General features: G+C 38.1%; 2 protein-coding genes and 1 long non-coding RNA gene across 4 annotated transcripts in view; 1 reads left to right on the top strand and 2 right to left on the bottom strand.

Moving 5' to 3' along the window:
* LOC146381240 (vesicle-fusing ATPase-like) overlaps positions 1-5615 on the bottom strand; it is a 30283-nt gene extending 24668 nt beyond the window's left edge. The window contains exons 1-4 of one of the 2 annotated variants that reach the window (XM_084937176.1): positions 5508-5615; positions 2745-2830; positions 2121-2217; positions 119-158 (exon numbers count right to left, since the gene is read on the bottom strand). In XM_084937176.1, coding sequence (XP_084793302.1) covers positions 119-158; positions 2121-2217; positions 2745-2830; positions 5508-5519 — 235 coding nt within the window. In that variant the 5' untranslated portion in view covers positions 5520-5615. Of the gene's footprint in view, positions 1-118; positions 159-511; positions 528-2120; positions 2218-2744; positions 2831-5507 lie in introns of those variants that run through there. The other variant, XM_084937177.1, reaches the window with a different exon arrangement.
* A 33-nt stretch (positions 5616-5648) lies between these two features.
* On the top strand, positions 5649-6535 carry LOC146381239 (uncharacterized). The gene is made up of 2 exons (XR_014801022.1): positions 5649-5727; positions 6227-6535. It is a non-coding gene; the product is annotated as an uncharacterized LOC146381239 (long non-coding RNA).
* Positions 6536-6940: 405 nt separating this feature from the next.
* Positions 6941-15607, bottom strand: psmd11b (proteasome 26S subunit, non-ATPase 11b). The gene is made up of 13 exons (XM_084937175.1): positions 15479-15607; positions 14316-14417; positions 13579-13775; positions 12633-12690; positions 12153-12347; positions 10496-10640; positions 10344-10404; positions 9915-9977; positions 9539-9664; positions 8785-8820; positions 8624-8675; positions 8392-8534; positions 6941-8299 (listed from the first exon to the last, which is right to left on the bottom strand). The coding sequence occupies exons 1-12, from the start codon at positions 15567-15569 to the stop codon at positions 8392-8394; spliced, it is 1269 nt and encodes a 422-aa protein (XP_084793301.1). The 5' UTR covers positions 15570-15607; the 3' UTR covers positions 6941-8299.
* Between the last annotated feature and the right edge of the window lie 656 nt (positions 15608-16263).

Genomic DNA, 16263 nt, shown 5'->3' with positions numbered 1-16263 from the left:
AACAAAAAGCAAAAAAAACTTCATGTTTTGTATTCATTTTGCTCTGCTGCCCCCAAGTGGCCAAATGTGGAAAGCTTTAAATAAAAAATGCATTGAAAAGATTAAATCTTCAACTCACCTTCAATCTCTTGTCCAATTATTATGCCTGCCCATTTTCTCTGTGAACACAGAGAAGTGATTGATTTAGTTCCATGCCTTATCATTTGCTCTTAAAAAGTGACGCACTATGGCAACAACCTTGCTAACATTTAGCAGTCTGAAAGGCACTAACATTTTCTACGAAGCTACCACACAGAAAACATCACTGCACGTTTCACAGTGCAACATTCCTCTGCGAGATGGTCTTATTTCACAAAACTCCACTGAAATACATCACTCGTGTCTTTGATGGGCAACTAGCCATTTTTATTTGAGACAGCAGGCAGACTCAGTTTCCATGTTTTAAATGGTCATTCAGTAAGTATAATTCTTGTGGTAAAATAAGACCATTTTGAGGGGGTTACAGTAGTACCTGTGTGCGGTCGTAGCTGCCAAGTTTATAGATGGAAGAAGAGCAGGCAGAGAGAGGCAAGGCAAAAAGAGGAAAAAGCAGGAACAGACAGTTTGAGACAAACAAAGAGGTCCATGCAAAGAGCTCTCAAACTACCACAGTTTTTAAGTTTACTTGTCAGAATATCAGATTGCAAACTGCTATGAAGATTAAAAGAGCAATACACAACAATATGCTTTGTTGAACACCATCAAAGTGTTTTCATGCATTTTTTTAATAAGTGGAAGTTATCTATGACACAAATTTGTGTCTGTTGCTGCTCACTGTGTCCCAAACAGTGCATTGTTTTAGTTTCCATGCTGGTCAGCTTGATCATGTGACTACTGCAATCTACTGTAGGTAATGAGCTGTGGCTCAGGAACTCATAGAAACCTCTCATCCAAAACACTGAGCTATTTATTACTGATTAAAAACATTAATCGGTCAAAAGGGAAAAATGTTGAAGTGTTTTACCAAGTTTCCTGAAAACTACAGCAGCTCCTGACGCAGGTTACCTCTGCTTTTAAATACGTGCTAGGAAGTCACATTTTCCAGTCAATCACTCTGATCACTGCTGCACACCTAACAGCTCACCTGCTGCTTTTGTTCAAAATACAGTATATACCATCAATAAAAAAGAAAAAGTACACTCTGTCAAGTCTAAGGTTTTACATTTCAGGACATAATAAATGATCTATTCTACAGCAGGTCTTAAAGTTAGGTAAATGCAACCTCAGATGAACAGAAACACATCATATATTACACTATGTAATTATTATTTAACAAAAAATAAACAATGGAGAAGCAGCGTGTGTAATTACCCCTGATGATTTAGTATCTGTTGGACAGATGGCCTCACATTTAACACCTGAATACTTTGGTATGTAAAGAAGTTCATGGTCAACTAAATGACTGCGAGGTGCTCAGGTTGGCTGAAAAACAAGCCCCCCCCTCATGAGGTGTTGTTACTGATATCCACTATTTAGTTTTTGCCAAAGTAGCACTGTACATCATGGGTAAACATCTCCGCTTTACCTGTGCAAAGGACATTGCTCCAGAATCCTCGTGGTTTGTTCACATATAAATTTGCAAACTTGAGCCATGCTGCTGTTTACGTTTTGGAGAGAAGAGGCTTTCTTTTGGCAGCACTTCCAAACAAGTCATACTTGTTCACTCTTTCTCCAATGGTGCTGTCATGAACCTTAACATTTAACATGCTAGCTGAGGCCTGTACAGTCTGAAGTAGATCTCTTGGGTTATTTTGCTGTTTCTTTGAGCATTGCACGGTCTGATAATTAATTTTGCACAGACTGTTTCTGCATTTTAACTTTATTCATTTATGACACATTTATTTAAGTCATGTTTTATGGTTTATCTGAGTTTGTTTTTACCCAATTTAAGACCTGCTAAGGTCCTGACATCTACAACCTTTGAATTTAAAGACGCTGTACTTACAGAAAACAGTCGTGGTAAAAAAGTATCGGTAAAAATACCGAGATATCATATTTGCAGGAAATACATCAAGGAACCGAGTAATCAGTGACAACATGCAGCCAAGGATCATCTGAAACTCTCAAACATTTGAGCCTACCTGAGCCTGACTGAAGGCGATGGCGTTGATGTTCACACTGGAATGCTGCTTCAAGGTGAAAACATACTTGTGGGCTGAATTGCGCACAATCACGTGTCTGCATCGAGACGAAGAATTAGAAGGAAAGCAAACGTGAAGCAAACACTTGAAACAAACAAATTCCCATTACTTTTTTTTTTGTCTTGACAAAGGTTTTCAAACAAGATACCTTGGCTGGAGTTACGAATGAAGTCATATATTATAAATGTAATGGTAACATGTTTGACTGCCCTTCACAGAAGCACCTAACATGTTTACGTTAATTGTCTTTGATGAATTTATGATTATAAACTGAATGATTTGGGCTGGACAGTTCATTCTTGGCCTTTTAACAACATAACAACAACAGTTTGTATCTATGTTACTTTAAATTGTATCTTACTGGATTAATCAGACCATGACTCAGCAAATGCCATGGACATACAAACATCCATCCCATAATGGGGTCTGTTAACTGGGTCTGTCCATCTACTAGAACGTCAAAAATCTGAATGCAGACATCACTATCAGCTGATACATAAACCCACTGGTTTGACGAAACTAGACACACAGCCTGTGTAGATGCACACCAAAAATCTGACTCACTGTTCAAAATGTTGATCCTTGTCACTGACGATAGCACAGTTGGTGAGCGACAATTCGTCTGATGGGCATCGAGCCGTTTGCATAACCTGAACAGAGAAAAAAAAAAGTGACTTTGCAAAAGACAAAAAATACAAATAAAAGCATTTCTCAAGTTATGTCTTTACATCACTTGTGTTGGTTTTGTGTAGAAAAACCTCAGGGTAAAAGGTTTGGTCGGCCTATGGTCATACAAAAAAGAATCAGATCATCACACTTGGCCAGAATAATTGTAAATTAATTAATTTAATTTTGCAACTCCAATTTAGACTTTTGAAAGCTAAAACTGTTAGTACATTACCTCACTTCTTTTACCAGTTAAAGGTAAATTTGTCAGGTGGGAAGTGCATCATGGGGAAAGTGACATGTACAATCTTTTTTTTCCAGTGCTGGTAGGTTTTTTCCTGTCAGTTGCACTATGCAAAGCAATGATGTCAAAGCCACAGCAGAACATTAACTTTCTGCACACCTGAGTCACATGCATGCATGCTTTTTTTTACTACTCTCTTTGCGTAGCCTAGTCAACTCTTAGACTGGCCTTGAAGAATCATTTTGTACTGTAATTGCACACTAGGTTTGCAGCTCAGTGATCTTTATGACTCCACATCAGGCTGTTGTGTAAAAAAATAACTATGAAACTATGAAAACAGAAAATGTCTCAAGGCAAATTCATACACAAGTCTTTATACTGACGCATACAGGCTGGGTAGCAAAAAAAAAAAAAACATTACCAAACCAAATTACTGTAGAAACACTGAAAATTACAAGAAAACCCCCATCTCATTACATCCTTCTTAGAAAGCGACCAAGATTTAACCTGCTTTCATCTCAAATATCCAAAAAGATGATTAAGTGCTGACCTAGATCTAAAAACGTTAATCTTGGCCTACTTTGAGCATTTCAGGAAGTAGGCTTTCTTGTGCCTTTCAGCTCTCCTGATAATCTCATATTGTCAGTCTATCCGAGGTCAAAAGTATTAAGAATTGTTATTTTTTTGGCGAGTTGTTGGTGATAATAAGAACTGTTTTAGGTTTGTTCATTGAAAAAGGGAAAACAATAGCAGGAAGGTGTCTTGACCCATGTTCAGTGGGCCCCCTCCCCTTCCTCTCTGAACAAAAAAAGTACTAAAGTACCAAAAAAAAGCCTAAAAAAAGCCTCTGAGACTGAAGAAGTCACCTGGATGAACCATTAAATGTTTCTCCCATTGAAAACACTACGTCTAGGTGAACAGACTCAATTGTATTGTACAGCAGAAAGGTGACATGGCGTGTAAAACCATACTTGACTCACATTTGCAACTACACTCAGTATCTATTATAAGATTTAGCCCAAGAGGCCTCTGTTTTTCTCAGCAATAAGTTTGATGACAGAACAGCAGTGAAGCTTACTGTCAATATGGGTGTAGTTAGTAACTTAGCTCCACACAGCAAAGAGTGACCGCGATGTTGAACTGGGGGAATGAAAGAACATGTTTTTCTAGAGTCCACAGCAGCCCTCACTTCTGTTATCAACATTCAAGACGTTTACTGGGAAAAATCTGATAAAAGTCCTTTATCAAACCATCTGTTTAACGAGCTTAAACAAGAAGATAATTGATCTTTCCTCTTACTCTCATCCAGCGGCACTTTGTTTTACACAGCTACAGCAAAACTGACTAAAAACTAAGGCTGTGTGTATGCAGACAAAATGCACGTTTACATGTTGCACTGGCTGAGAACAGCCCATTCTTTCTCTTTTTGACAGTAACACCTGTACTATGCCGAGGTGAATCTATACGACGATCACTACATTAATTTTAAAGCTATGGTTACTAATATTTTGCGCATGAATTATGCTATAGTATTAACTGTATTAAATACAACTTTAATGGTAAAAGCTACTTGACTATAATGCATCAGATTCTCTCACGTCTTGACAGAGATGCCTTCAAATAGACTAAACTTTATTAATATGGCCTAGTAGTTCTTTTCCAGTATTACTGATCAAAACATTTAGAATACACACACATTAATACAGTACTATACTAACCTTGCTTTCAATTACAGGCCCCAGTACCTAAGCAAATATATTACTACATATAACAAAAATGCTGGTGAAATGTGTTTGTTTCATGTGTGTGAATTAATATATAGGATGATATATTAGAATATCACACTTTTAAAATCACCAAATACCCTATATCTCTGAAAAGCCTTATACCCAGTGGCATAGGGCTTTTCAGACTTAATTACTGGTTAATTGAAAGTAGCTAAAGTATTAGTAAAAATGCAATTTTTAAACACTGAGTTAAAAGTAAGTTTGGGCTTACAGTAAACGTTTCTCTTTATGTGCCTTTCTTGTTCCCTTTTACCCATTAAACACCGCAACACTTCCTTCATTTCACTTCAGAGACACATCCAACCCTGAACAGCAGGTTTTTTATATCGAGGCTAAAAACACAGCTAAACAGCCCAAATATGGCAAATGTTACTTATAATAATTCACAGGTGGGAAACAAAAACAGCTGCATGAATGCTGAGTTTCACACTGGTCATAAGATACTCCATTTGTCTTCCGGGCTGCCTACGAAGTTATGAATGACAACTGAATCTGCCACACAGCTAGTGCTGTGCTGGCTCACTCTCCGAGTACAAACCCCCCTGCAGTCCTCTAAGTGTACTTCCGGCTTATTCTTCAATATTTTCCGCTCCAAGTGTACTTCTGAGTCTGAGCTTCAAATAAACTCACCCGTGTAGACATCACTGTGGGCTGTTTTTGTTTTTTATCCTACTTCTGGTAAAACTCTGCATCAAGCTTCCGCTGACAGAGGTAAACGCACAGACTGACGTCGAAGGAGGCGGGATTTCAACACGTACTGTAACGTCATCACACAAGCGACGGGAAGCTTGTTTCTGAAATCCTTAGACACCCATAAAACTGATCTTCTCCCAGGTTGGACTGCTCCAAGGTGACAAAAAAGGCTGTGTCAGATAATAGATAAAACAAAATCTTTTCTATATGGGGAAAAATGATCCACAATAACATTAGGCTGGGTTTAGACTTAGTTTTAGATTACAGTCTTCAGTTTTTATTATGCCTGTGTTTTCCTTTCATATTAGAAACCCTCAGAAATTTCAAACTGGGATGTTATTTAGCCCTTGGACCAGGCTTATCTGGTCCTAAGTCCAGCTATAATAAAACAATGGCGTTGAGAAAAATAAATGTTTTAGGAAATCAGATATTAAAATGTCAATTTGTGGATGATACAACATTGTAATTTGTAATATAAAGGTGAAAACACATATTAAACATATAGGCATTATTATCACTGGGAACAAGAATTATGGGAGAAAAGAACAAATAAACAAAAAATGTGGCTAAAATGTAAATGTGCTAAGTCAGATGGATTGTGGATTCTGTGAAGAAGATAATGTGTGAAACATTTTTGTTTTGTTTTCTCAAAATAGTTTCTGTAGATGAAGAACTCAGTGCAGTAGAGCAATGTTCGGATGTGGTGGAGGGGAGAGATTTACATCACGGACGTGCAGCCAACAAATCTGCAGGAACTGTTGATATGATGCGGTAATGTCAGTATTGACCAAAATATCTGAGGATTGTTTCCAGCAGCTTGTTCCACCTGTGCTACTTAGCAATAAGGCTGTTTTAAAGGGAAAATGCATATGTAAGTGTCCAGTGAGTGTATGATCTGTCTGCTCTGGGGATCATATCGTTTCCACATGAAAAACTTCTAATAAAGAACTACTATAAATGTGCAATTTGATAACTACGTCTTGTTCTATGAGTTATAAAAACTTAAATATAACTGCCTTCAAATCACATGGACAGCAGAAAACTATTTATGAAAACATAAGCTGGAAAACAAGATGCTTAAATTTCAAAGGCAAATGGAAATCTTTATTTCAGATGTGGAAAATCTGTAAAAAAAGAAAAAAAAAAAAGAAAGAAATCTGTAGAAATGCTGCGAGGGGATCCAAAGTTTCTCATAATGATGTAGTATTTGATCTGGAACTCTTAATTATCATGACAGCTACAGTAACGACTTGTGCTTCTTGTTTTTTGAGGAAAAGAAATAAATCTTGCTTAGAATCATAGAAAAGGTTAATTCAATGTGATAAAACAAATTACTTTTAGTAGGGAAAAAAAGCAAAATGAAAATCAAAGCCATTAGAAAAAATGGATTTAATGCCCTTTGATGTAAAGTTGTTACTGACAGAGCAGCACACAAAAGTGTAGTCTTGTTCTTAGGGTGTTAACATCTCCATTTTGGGAGTAATTTTAATTTTTTAAATGTAAACACCTCTTCTTTTTAAAAAAAAAAAAAAAAAGACATTTGCTATCGTATACATCATCTGGGATACTCTACCATCATTAAATGCATGTCAGAGAATTTTGCAACATGAAACACCAGCCTACTAACCACCTCATGCAGCTTAGTGGTTAACAAACTAGCTCCATCGGCCCAAATTATCAACTTTTTTTTTTCTTTTTTGCAAGAGACAAGACAAAATCCTTAAAATACAAAATATTTATTTTCGAAAATGTCTTTATAAGAGAAAAACAAAACGAGAAAAGAAAAAAAAATCAAAAACCAAATCAAAACCATACAAATTGTTTGGTTGCTAGCATACCACACTAGTGCTAGGAACTAACAATGGAGAACTGTTCACCCGGGTTAACTCACAGACGCTCAGAGGCGATGATCTCCACCTCTACCCTGCGATCTCATTGCATCCAAACACTGAGGCAAACAGAAGCGCCGAAAACATGGCACTAGTGGTGAAATGGCATCCTGTCTGTTCTAGAAACTTATAATAGCAGGAGGGGCAGACGTGGCAACCATCTGATTTCCTTTTTTTTTTTAAAAAAAAAAAAGAAAAAAAAAGAAACACAAAAACCAAAAACAAAGAAAGTGTTTAATACATATCTGAAATACAGAGGGGACTAACTGTTGGCATTGATATGGCGAGGAGGGAAAAAAAAAAAAAAGGAGCTAGAGGGAGCTCTTGGGCTAAAAAAATCAGCACTCCAAGGAGCATCCCAACCTTCCAAAAACTGAACAGTGTGCTTCTGAAAGATATGGAGGAGGAAGAGAAAGCCTCGCAGAGCCCGAGGCCACAGAGGTCAAAGTTGCACCTTTGAGGTTGCAGTGGAGTCAGCTTTAAGGCTTGGCAGGCCGAACCTTACAGCAGATATAAACATATATATATTCTTAAACCTTTCTATCTTTTTTTATTGTGGTTGTACAATATTCCCTGATGGCCTGATATGGCCGCTGAGTGTTAATACAGAATCCTGAAGAGATATCAAAATTAAAAAGAATAAAAAGAAAAGGAAAAAAAAAAGAAGTGATGAAATTGTCCGTGGAGGAGGGGTAGAGAGGGGGGAGGGTTTGATGGTGGGGGATCCTGTTTTGTTGCAGTTTGTGGGACTTCCTGTTGCTCTCCCTTGTCCCCTCTGAAAATGTTGCACACGCTGGTCAAACACACAGTTTCTCCATCTCACTGCTGCAGTGATCTGCTCTGAGGGGATTTAAAAAAGAAGAAGAAGAAAAACTGATTTAGACGAGAGAAAGAAGACTGCACATATAACCGAATCCTTTAATTTTACTCACCTATGTCAGCTTCTTGGCTTTGTTGTAAAGCGAATCCACGACTTTGCTCATGTTCTGAATTGTTTCCAAAGCTGCTTCGTATGTTTTGTCCACTGGGGGTTCTTCAAATATGATCAAAACACCTTCACCTTGGTCGAGGATTCCTAAGGCGGCGTGCAAAAAAACAGTATTACTGCACACTGCCGAGTATAGCTTTGCAAAATACTTTTTTTTAATACAACAACACAATTACCGTGAAACTTTTTGTCCAGAATCATTTGTGATAATTTCCTCTCAACATCGCCCTAAAGAGATAAAGATGAGGAATTAAAAATGAGCTCAGATACACAAGACTGAATGTTAGATTAAAAAAATTTAAATAAAAGAATAAATCCAAAATGCAGCAACACTTACCTTAGATAGTTTGATTAGACCTGATATGTGTTCTATCTGAAAACCGAAGGACACAAATTAAATACAGGTCTTAATTATACATTTTTCAGTTGTAATGATGAAGAACAAACAATAATATCAGTCTGTACTAGTATTAAGTAATAAACCTGTTGCAGTCACGCAGACTTCAGCTTCTATTGTTTGATAGAAATACGCAATATAAACTGTATGATTAGCACAAGAGTTAAATCAAATAGAAAGGCTTTTAATGTAGCTGCCTCATCATGCTAATAGTCCACAGTGTGTCTGTGTGCCATTTCTGGATATTGCAGGGTTTCTCCAGGATCACTCAAACTGATATACCTTTGGGAAATAAGGTGATGCATCTAAAATATATTCACGCAGTTATGCAGTGACTCTAGAGACAAAGATGCCAGTATCTCCCAAAGTTTTCACCAAAATGAAAGTGTAATAAACCAAACAGCAGAGGAAGGGGAAGCATTATTGCTTATAAAATCAAGCTTTCAGGCCAAGAGATGGTATCGCATTAACTCAGAAAAGCAGAGGGTGGCTTATATGGCTGCCAGGGCAACAAAGTCTGCTAGCGGCTGTATTTACAATGATCCCATGTTATGAGATGTTTTTTCTTCAAAGACACAAATACAACTTTACTTTTCAGCAAATGTAAAGTTTTAGGACCAATTGGTAAAAGTTTTCACATTTTGTATTACAGTGGTGGGTTTCCTATATACACCTGAGCCCTGCCTGTTCTCACCTGCACTCTGGAAAATGGTTCAATGACTCGGATGAGGTTTTGTTCCAGCAGGTTGTCGTACAGCTTGGCCAGGTGAGTGTTGATGATTGGGTCGTCCCGCAGCTCTGCTCTGTACTCTGTGAGGGCCTGGAACATGCCAAACTCTGACTTAGGAAAACTTTAAATTGTCAAACAACAAGGAGGCTTAAAACACAAAACGTCAAGGTTTTAATCCTTCAAAATGAAAATCGAGGACCTAACGTTAACTTCTGAGTGTGCCACCTCACCCTCAGCTGACAAATGTGAGGCCAAAGAGACCAAAATGACAAAATGTGTGTTTCTTCATCTTTATGTAAAGCCACTGGGCAAAATTTGACAATGCTAAAAGCATTCTTACCTTTTCAAAATCTGCTAATGATCTGTTCTTGCTGGCCTGGGCTACACATTTCAATGCTTCTGTCTACAAACAGAAAGATGAGAAAATAAAATATTAGTAATGTTTTTATAAAGAAAAAAAATTAAAGCACCCACACAAAACTAAGAAATATCTGGTAGTTACAGTGACGGTCATTTTCTTCTGAAACACACCAACACATTTATTTAAATTCAAATATCATCAAAGATTTGAGTAAAATTCTGCAGCACTCGCACAAAAACTGTGTGTTTCACTTAAATAACACGTTTATTACACCTTTGCACACTAAAGCTGCTGCTTTGTGAATAATCTACAACTGATATTTCTATTTTATTTAGTTCAAAAGGTGGTTTGCAGCATTTGTGATTCTTTCAGTGTTTGGATAAAAATCCAGTGACAGCTTGTACTTGCCTGTCTGCCTGCGTATCTGAGGGCCAGTTTACCACTGATCAGGGCTTGTACCTCCTCTGGCCTGAAAGAGTCAAGTAATAAATACATTCATTAGACCTTTAAAGAGTGTTTAGTACCACGTATTACTGTAAAACAGTATAAGTACTACTTACGAGTTGAGTACAATTTTGCACAGGAGCATGTATTTGAGTGCTGTGATGGCTCTGGGGCTGTCGATTGAGTCGTAACCCTCGAAGGCCTCAAAGAAGTAGGAGTAGGCCGTCTTCCAGTCTTTCTCCTCTGCTGCATGGATGATCCCTGCACCAGAGATGGCACAGCATGACAGTTACCATTTCAGGCAAAAACAAAAACACAACAGTGAAGTATGTGATGCTTCAACAAAAACTCGGAGCGCCGAGGCTGCCATATGACTGCATGACTCCAAAGTATTAAAACCACCATGTGCTGAGCTTCTCTGGGCGTTGCCTGACATGGACAACTTAATCATAACGCTGGAAAGTACAAAAGAAATGATCATGTTGTGTCATTTTTTCAGGTCATATTGTGTTATGCAGCTAAGTCTAAGAATTTAGTCAGCCATCCTGTAATCAGGAATTTAGCAGTTTGATCCCAAGCACCTCAAAGTCTGTATTTTGCCGTGTAGACAAGACACTGAAAGTCAAAAACATCCCGGATGTGTCATGAGTATGTATGCAATCGTATGAATAAATACGATAAGATCGTGCCTCCAAGCTCTTCTGGCTTCAACATCAGAAACTGTGTGGTTTTCAGATACTCATAACCGTTAGAGGCACTGGAGATCAAATCTAAATTTGTCATGCACCTGTCGAGAAAAGACCTGCTTTATGTTATTAAAACACAAAATAATTATTAATAAGGGTAAAAATTCTTGATGGTGCAGCACTGTCTACATCAACATTTTATTACTCTAAACCACCATAACTTCATTCAACTTAACAAGTATAGAAAAATGTGCCTTTTTTGTAAATAAAGCTGAAACTAAGAAAAAAGGAAAAAAGGCCAGAAAATTACCATTTACTAGGAGATCCTATCAAACAATATTAAACTCTAGAAAAGGACATCTCGTCAAAGATTTATGGTATGCCTGGCACCACTCAATGACTGAACCAAAAGACGACAACATGGTAGACATCAGGCACTAATTTTTCCACATATCCAACTTGTGCAATCGAATGACATAAAAGATTCTATCAATGACAAAGTTTGAATTTTTACATGGTAGTGTTGCAGGAAAGGATGGCTTAAAAAGCCAGAAAACTGTGCCGATCTCACATCGTCATAGCATCTGCTGACATCAGTCCAATGCAGTCCTTTCCCCTCCTCTGAACAACTAAGTTGTTCATTTTACTGTAAAAATGTGAAACTAACCCTTGCAACATTTTTCAAGCATCATCAGTGTTAAATCTGACACCTCTTTTTTCACTAGTTATTCAGAGGGACTGTTTAGGCTGTTTAGGCTTTTTCTTAATCAGTATCGGATCATTGCGTTTCTACTGAGCAGAGCATGGATGATGTACCTGCAGAGGTATAATATTATGTAGTCTGTTCAGTTACCTTCTACAATGGATAAGCACACCATTCATTAGCCGTTATATCCATCTGCCTTATTAACCGTTTCAGCCCCATGCAAGAAATATTCAGCAGTAATCAGCCGGTCAAGTGTGAACCTGGCCTTTACAATCCCGCATCTTTATGAATAAAAAAATGAAGGAAAAAAAAAATAGTCTCCCCTTTTGTCAATTCGCTCAGACAGAAAGTTAATCCAGGTAAGACTTTGGTAACTCTTACCTGACTGCATGTCCAGAGCTGCCTGGAGCTTTGGAGGACAGTAAATGGCGTTGGCGGTGGTTCTGGCTGAAGTGAGGGCTGCGCGGGCCTTGGGCAGGTTACTGAGGGCGTGGTATGTCTTACTTTCAAGCAGCTGCACCTCAACCAGAAGAGCTTTGTCATCCATCTTTTTCAACTCCTGGAGCAGCTGGGAGCCTGAGGGTGAGAGGGCAAATCTGGGTTAATATCGTGTACGCCAGCTTCTGCAATAACTTTGTTCAAAATTATGTAATTGCCTGGGGATGAATTATAGTGCTGATATGTGCTGCTCAATTTCCTCCCATAACCCCTTATTTATGAAGTATTTTAGTCAAGCATTAACTTTTTAAATTTAGCACTAGAAGAATGAAAGATTTCTTGCCAAATATCTTGGTGGTAGAAAACAGACATTGCTATTCACCCAAAACATAAAAATGTTAAAAAGGATCTGTAAACACTCACCAAGAGCCAAGGCCTCCTGGTATCTTTTGGTGTCAAAATAGAGCGAGATCAGTCGTGCCTGAAAGAACAAGAAGCTGTTAGATGAGCAGAGAACAGCAGCAACAGCTGTGACATGGAAGCAGTTATAAGAAACAACTAATGACAGAATCGTACCCTTTATTAATTCCATCAGAGTAATCTTAACTTCTACAGCATTTTGATGATGAAAACATCTGGTTGTAACTGGTATCAAACTGTTTCTTGCAGGTATCATATCGAGCTCCGCACTGAGCATTTTATTAGCTTTCCAATAATTGCTGTAAATTACAACTACAACTGTCATCCTCTTCAGGCAAAGGCAAAGGATTCATAGGTTTCCTGTTTTCATCCAGGTTCATCTCAGAGTCACAGTGGTGGTGTTGCACAACCAATCGCTCCATCATTATCTGTCTGAAATCACAGCGTCTCCCACTCCATGAGTCAGAACGCATTAAATCTGATCTCTCCCACAGCTGCTATTTATGTTTGGGATATCATATTTCTTTGTTTTCACTACCATTACTCATAAACTGTGTTCCATGTCAGCACTAAGTGAGGTCAGGTGGGAGGACAAATATATCAGCTAGCAATAACTTCATTTATGACAAATCCAATAACCATCTTTATACTCCTCTTCTATCAGAATGGCACAATTCATGTACTGCAATTTGTTGCTTTTACTACTCTGGAGGTATTTACTATCAAACTTCCAAAATACAAAATAATCCCCCACTTAATCCAGTTATCTTTCCCCTTTCTTTTATAAAGTAGAAAGGCCACATCTGGTGTAAAAGTGATAGAGTTCAGGAAAAAAAACTTCGTAGCACTGTTTTAACACTTTTCTGCTCTCATACGTGGTGTGGACAAAGTATGTATGGGCTTATACATTTTAGGTTTTTTTACAAGCCTATGCTAGACATCTTTTTACCTCCAGAGCTTGTCGTAGGAAGGTCCTCTTCTCAGCCTTGGCCCATTCAATGCATTCAAGACACAGCTCCACCTCCTGCCCCGTTGCTGCTTCCATATCAAGGAATAGATCTAACAGAGAGCGGACGAGCCGAGCTGCCTTGGCCTTACTAATGGACATCAGGAAAGGCCTCACAAATTTCAGGAGTCCACCAAGTTCTGTGGACAAAAACAAGAAAAACTTATTCAAAACTTTAAGAGCAAAAACATATATATGACAACATCTCTTAGTCTGAGCAGCGCCCTGCAACAGGTTTAGTGAAAACTTATTTTGTTAACCCTGAAATGAGGAAAACTGAGTTTTTTGTTGTAAAAAGACGTATAACCTAAACAGATTGTGAACCTAACTTGCTCACTGGCAGGTTTTCTCTCTGATTGGCACCTCCTGCTGCACCTAAAGCAGCTATAAGAGCTCTTATCAGATCAGCACAAGTTCACACTACAAATACTGAAATCCCAGTGAGATATTCTTACTAGATGTAACCATTATCTGTATGGTTTATATTTTTATATTCAGTTGATGTAACTTGAATTTCACCCCTGTCAGATGAGCTTTTCTGGAAGCTTAACTTTTCTCATGTTAGAGTAAATCAATTCCGAGTTTAAGTCTAGACTCAGAGTTTACCGAAACTGTTTTCTGGAACAGGACCCAGGTTTTAGCCAAACATAAAATGTACACAGAATGTCTTTGAACATTACCTGCAGCTTGTCCCGTCTTTGCCAGCAGTGTGCCCAGCTCCAAGATGCTTTGTTCTTTAACTCTAACCGCTTCCTCATCGTTCTCTTGAACATCTCTTCTCACTGATAAACAGAACAAGTTTACATGAGAAAAAAATATTAAAATATAACTATGAGGTAAGTAAATTTACAAACATGCATAGTGATCCACACTTTATTATAACAATACACAGTCCCATCTTGTGATTTGTCATGTGACATAAACAGTTTAACCAAAAATATTTAAATAAATAAAATTTAATTTTCTTGGTTCTATAAAATCCTCAATAACCAAATCTTTTGAAATCATTTTGAAATGCCAAAGCTGTGCAGGACAAAACTGAGATATCTTTGTCCCATCACCATCTCCAAAATCCAACTAATATACTAAAGAAAACAATCCTGAGGGAAACAGTCAATTTGTGGCTTAATAACTAAGAAATTATTTTGCCCCTTTGAGCAGTTTCAGGGGAATTGAGCATTTAATAATTTCAGCACTGATACTAGAGATATACAGGTGGAAAGAACATAAGTTCCTTAGAGGTAAACAAGAGAAAAGGACATCTTGCCAGCTAGTAGGGCTGGTGTGACAAGGCAGATTGGGGACAGCTATGTCTGTTGTGGGAAATGTAAGAACTCTTTACCACTACTCGTGTGTTTACACCATCATTTAGTTATTTATAGAGGTCCAGCTGATTATGAAACAGGTTATAGGTCCTCTCGCTTTATAAGGTAGCTGCTTTTCACTGTTTTGATGAGAGGCTTTTGATAACAGGCTAATGATGTTAGCCTCAACACTAACTATGCTAACATGACAGTCTTTAGTTGGGTCAATGAGAACTGTGCTCAGTGTCACAGCTCCAACACACACACAGTGGAACTCATGCACAATTCTGACAACCACCAACAGACACATTCCATGGCTAGGCCTAGAGTTAGCAACGGTGCTAACGAGCTAACATCCACCAGCTAGCAATTCCCGTTAGCCACCGTTCTACAGTGAGTCAGCACGGCACACCACCGGCTCCAGCTATTCAAAGCCACTAGCTACATGCTAACCCCGCCGCCTCACACTAACTGTAAAACCATTCATTACAGCAGTGAATGGGATGATATTCACTTCAAAACACCAGCCTAAGACTCACCTATTGAATGTAGGATGTCGATAGAGGCGTTGCGATCCGTGCTAATGAGAGACTGAGCTCTCTGAAACTCAACCACCGCTGCAGCCGCCATCTTCCTTATTCAAATGCTGCCTGAATGAAAAATACGTGCGGGGACTACGTTACCAAACGCCTGTGACGCCACTGTACATCTTGCATGTCGGGATTGAAAGGAATAATGGGAAATGTAGTCATCAAATTCCTTTGTTGCAGTATTAAAAAAATAAATAAAAACTAGTTTTTATTTCTGCCCATGACTTTTTTCTCCCCACAATAACTGAGAATCTTGGATCCACTTCGTCTTCACTTCTACCAGCTGTGAGAAATTAATGTTAATTTTGATGACGTATTCAGTTTTTTTTTTAACCTTGACTACAGTTTTTAGAGGTCTGTTTATTTTTCTGTTTTATTTTCTATTCAGTTTTAAAGTTCAGTTTCCCTTTCAGAGAGCTCCGTGGCTAAATGCCGCCCTAAGAACGATCATCCCTAATGATGCGCGCAGGCTTAAACTGTGCTATTCTGAAATCAGTTTGGGAGACAGAGTCTAAAAACTGATAAAACATTAATGTGGTCTATTTGGTGTGTTTGTTATGGATTAAAATCATGCAATTATATTTTTATTTAGTGCAAAATTACCCCGGCGTAGTATCCAGGTCATAATATCTCTTTAGGTCCCTAAATGTGTGCTGATATTCATTCTGTGCTCTTGCTGAAGCATATTCTAATTGGAAAAACATATACAAATAATGTCATTAAATTTACTGCAT

Source organism: Perissodus microlepis, chromosome 8, assembly GCF_051167445.1.
Source record: "Perissodus microlepis isolate ML-2025 ecotype Zambia chromosome 8, ASM5116744v1, whole genome shotgun sequence".
Classification (NCBI taxonomy): domain Eukaryota; kingdom Metazoa; phylum Chordata; class Actinopteri; order Cichliformes; family Cichlidae; genus Perissodus; species Perissodus microlepis.
Note: the sequence above shows the minus strand (reverse complement) of the source record. Positions and strands in the feature narration are given on the sequence as shown.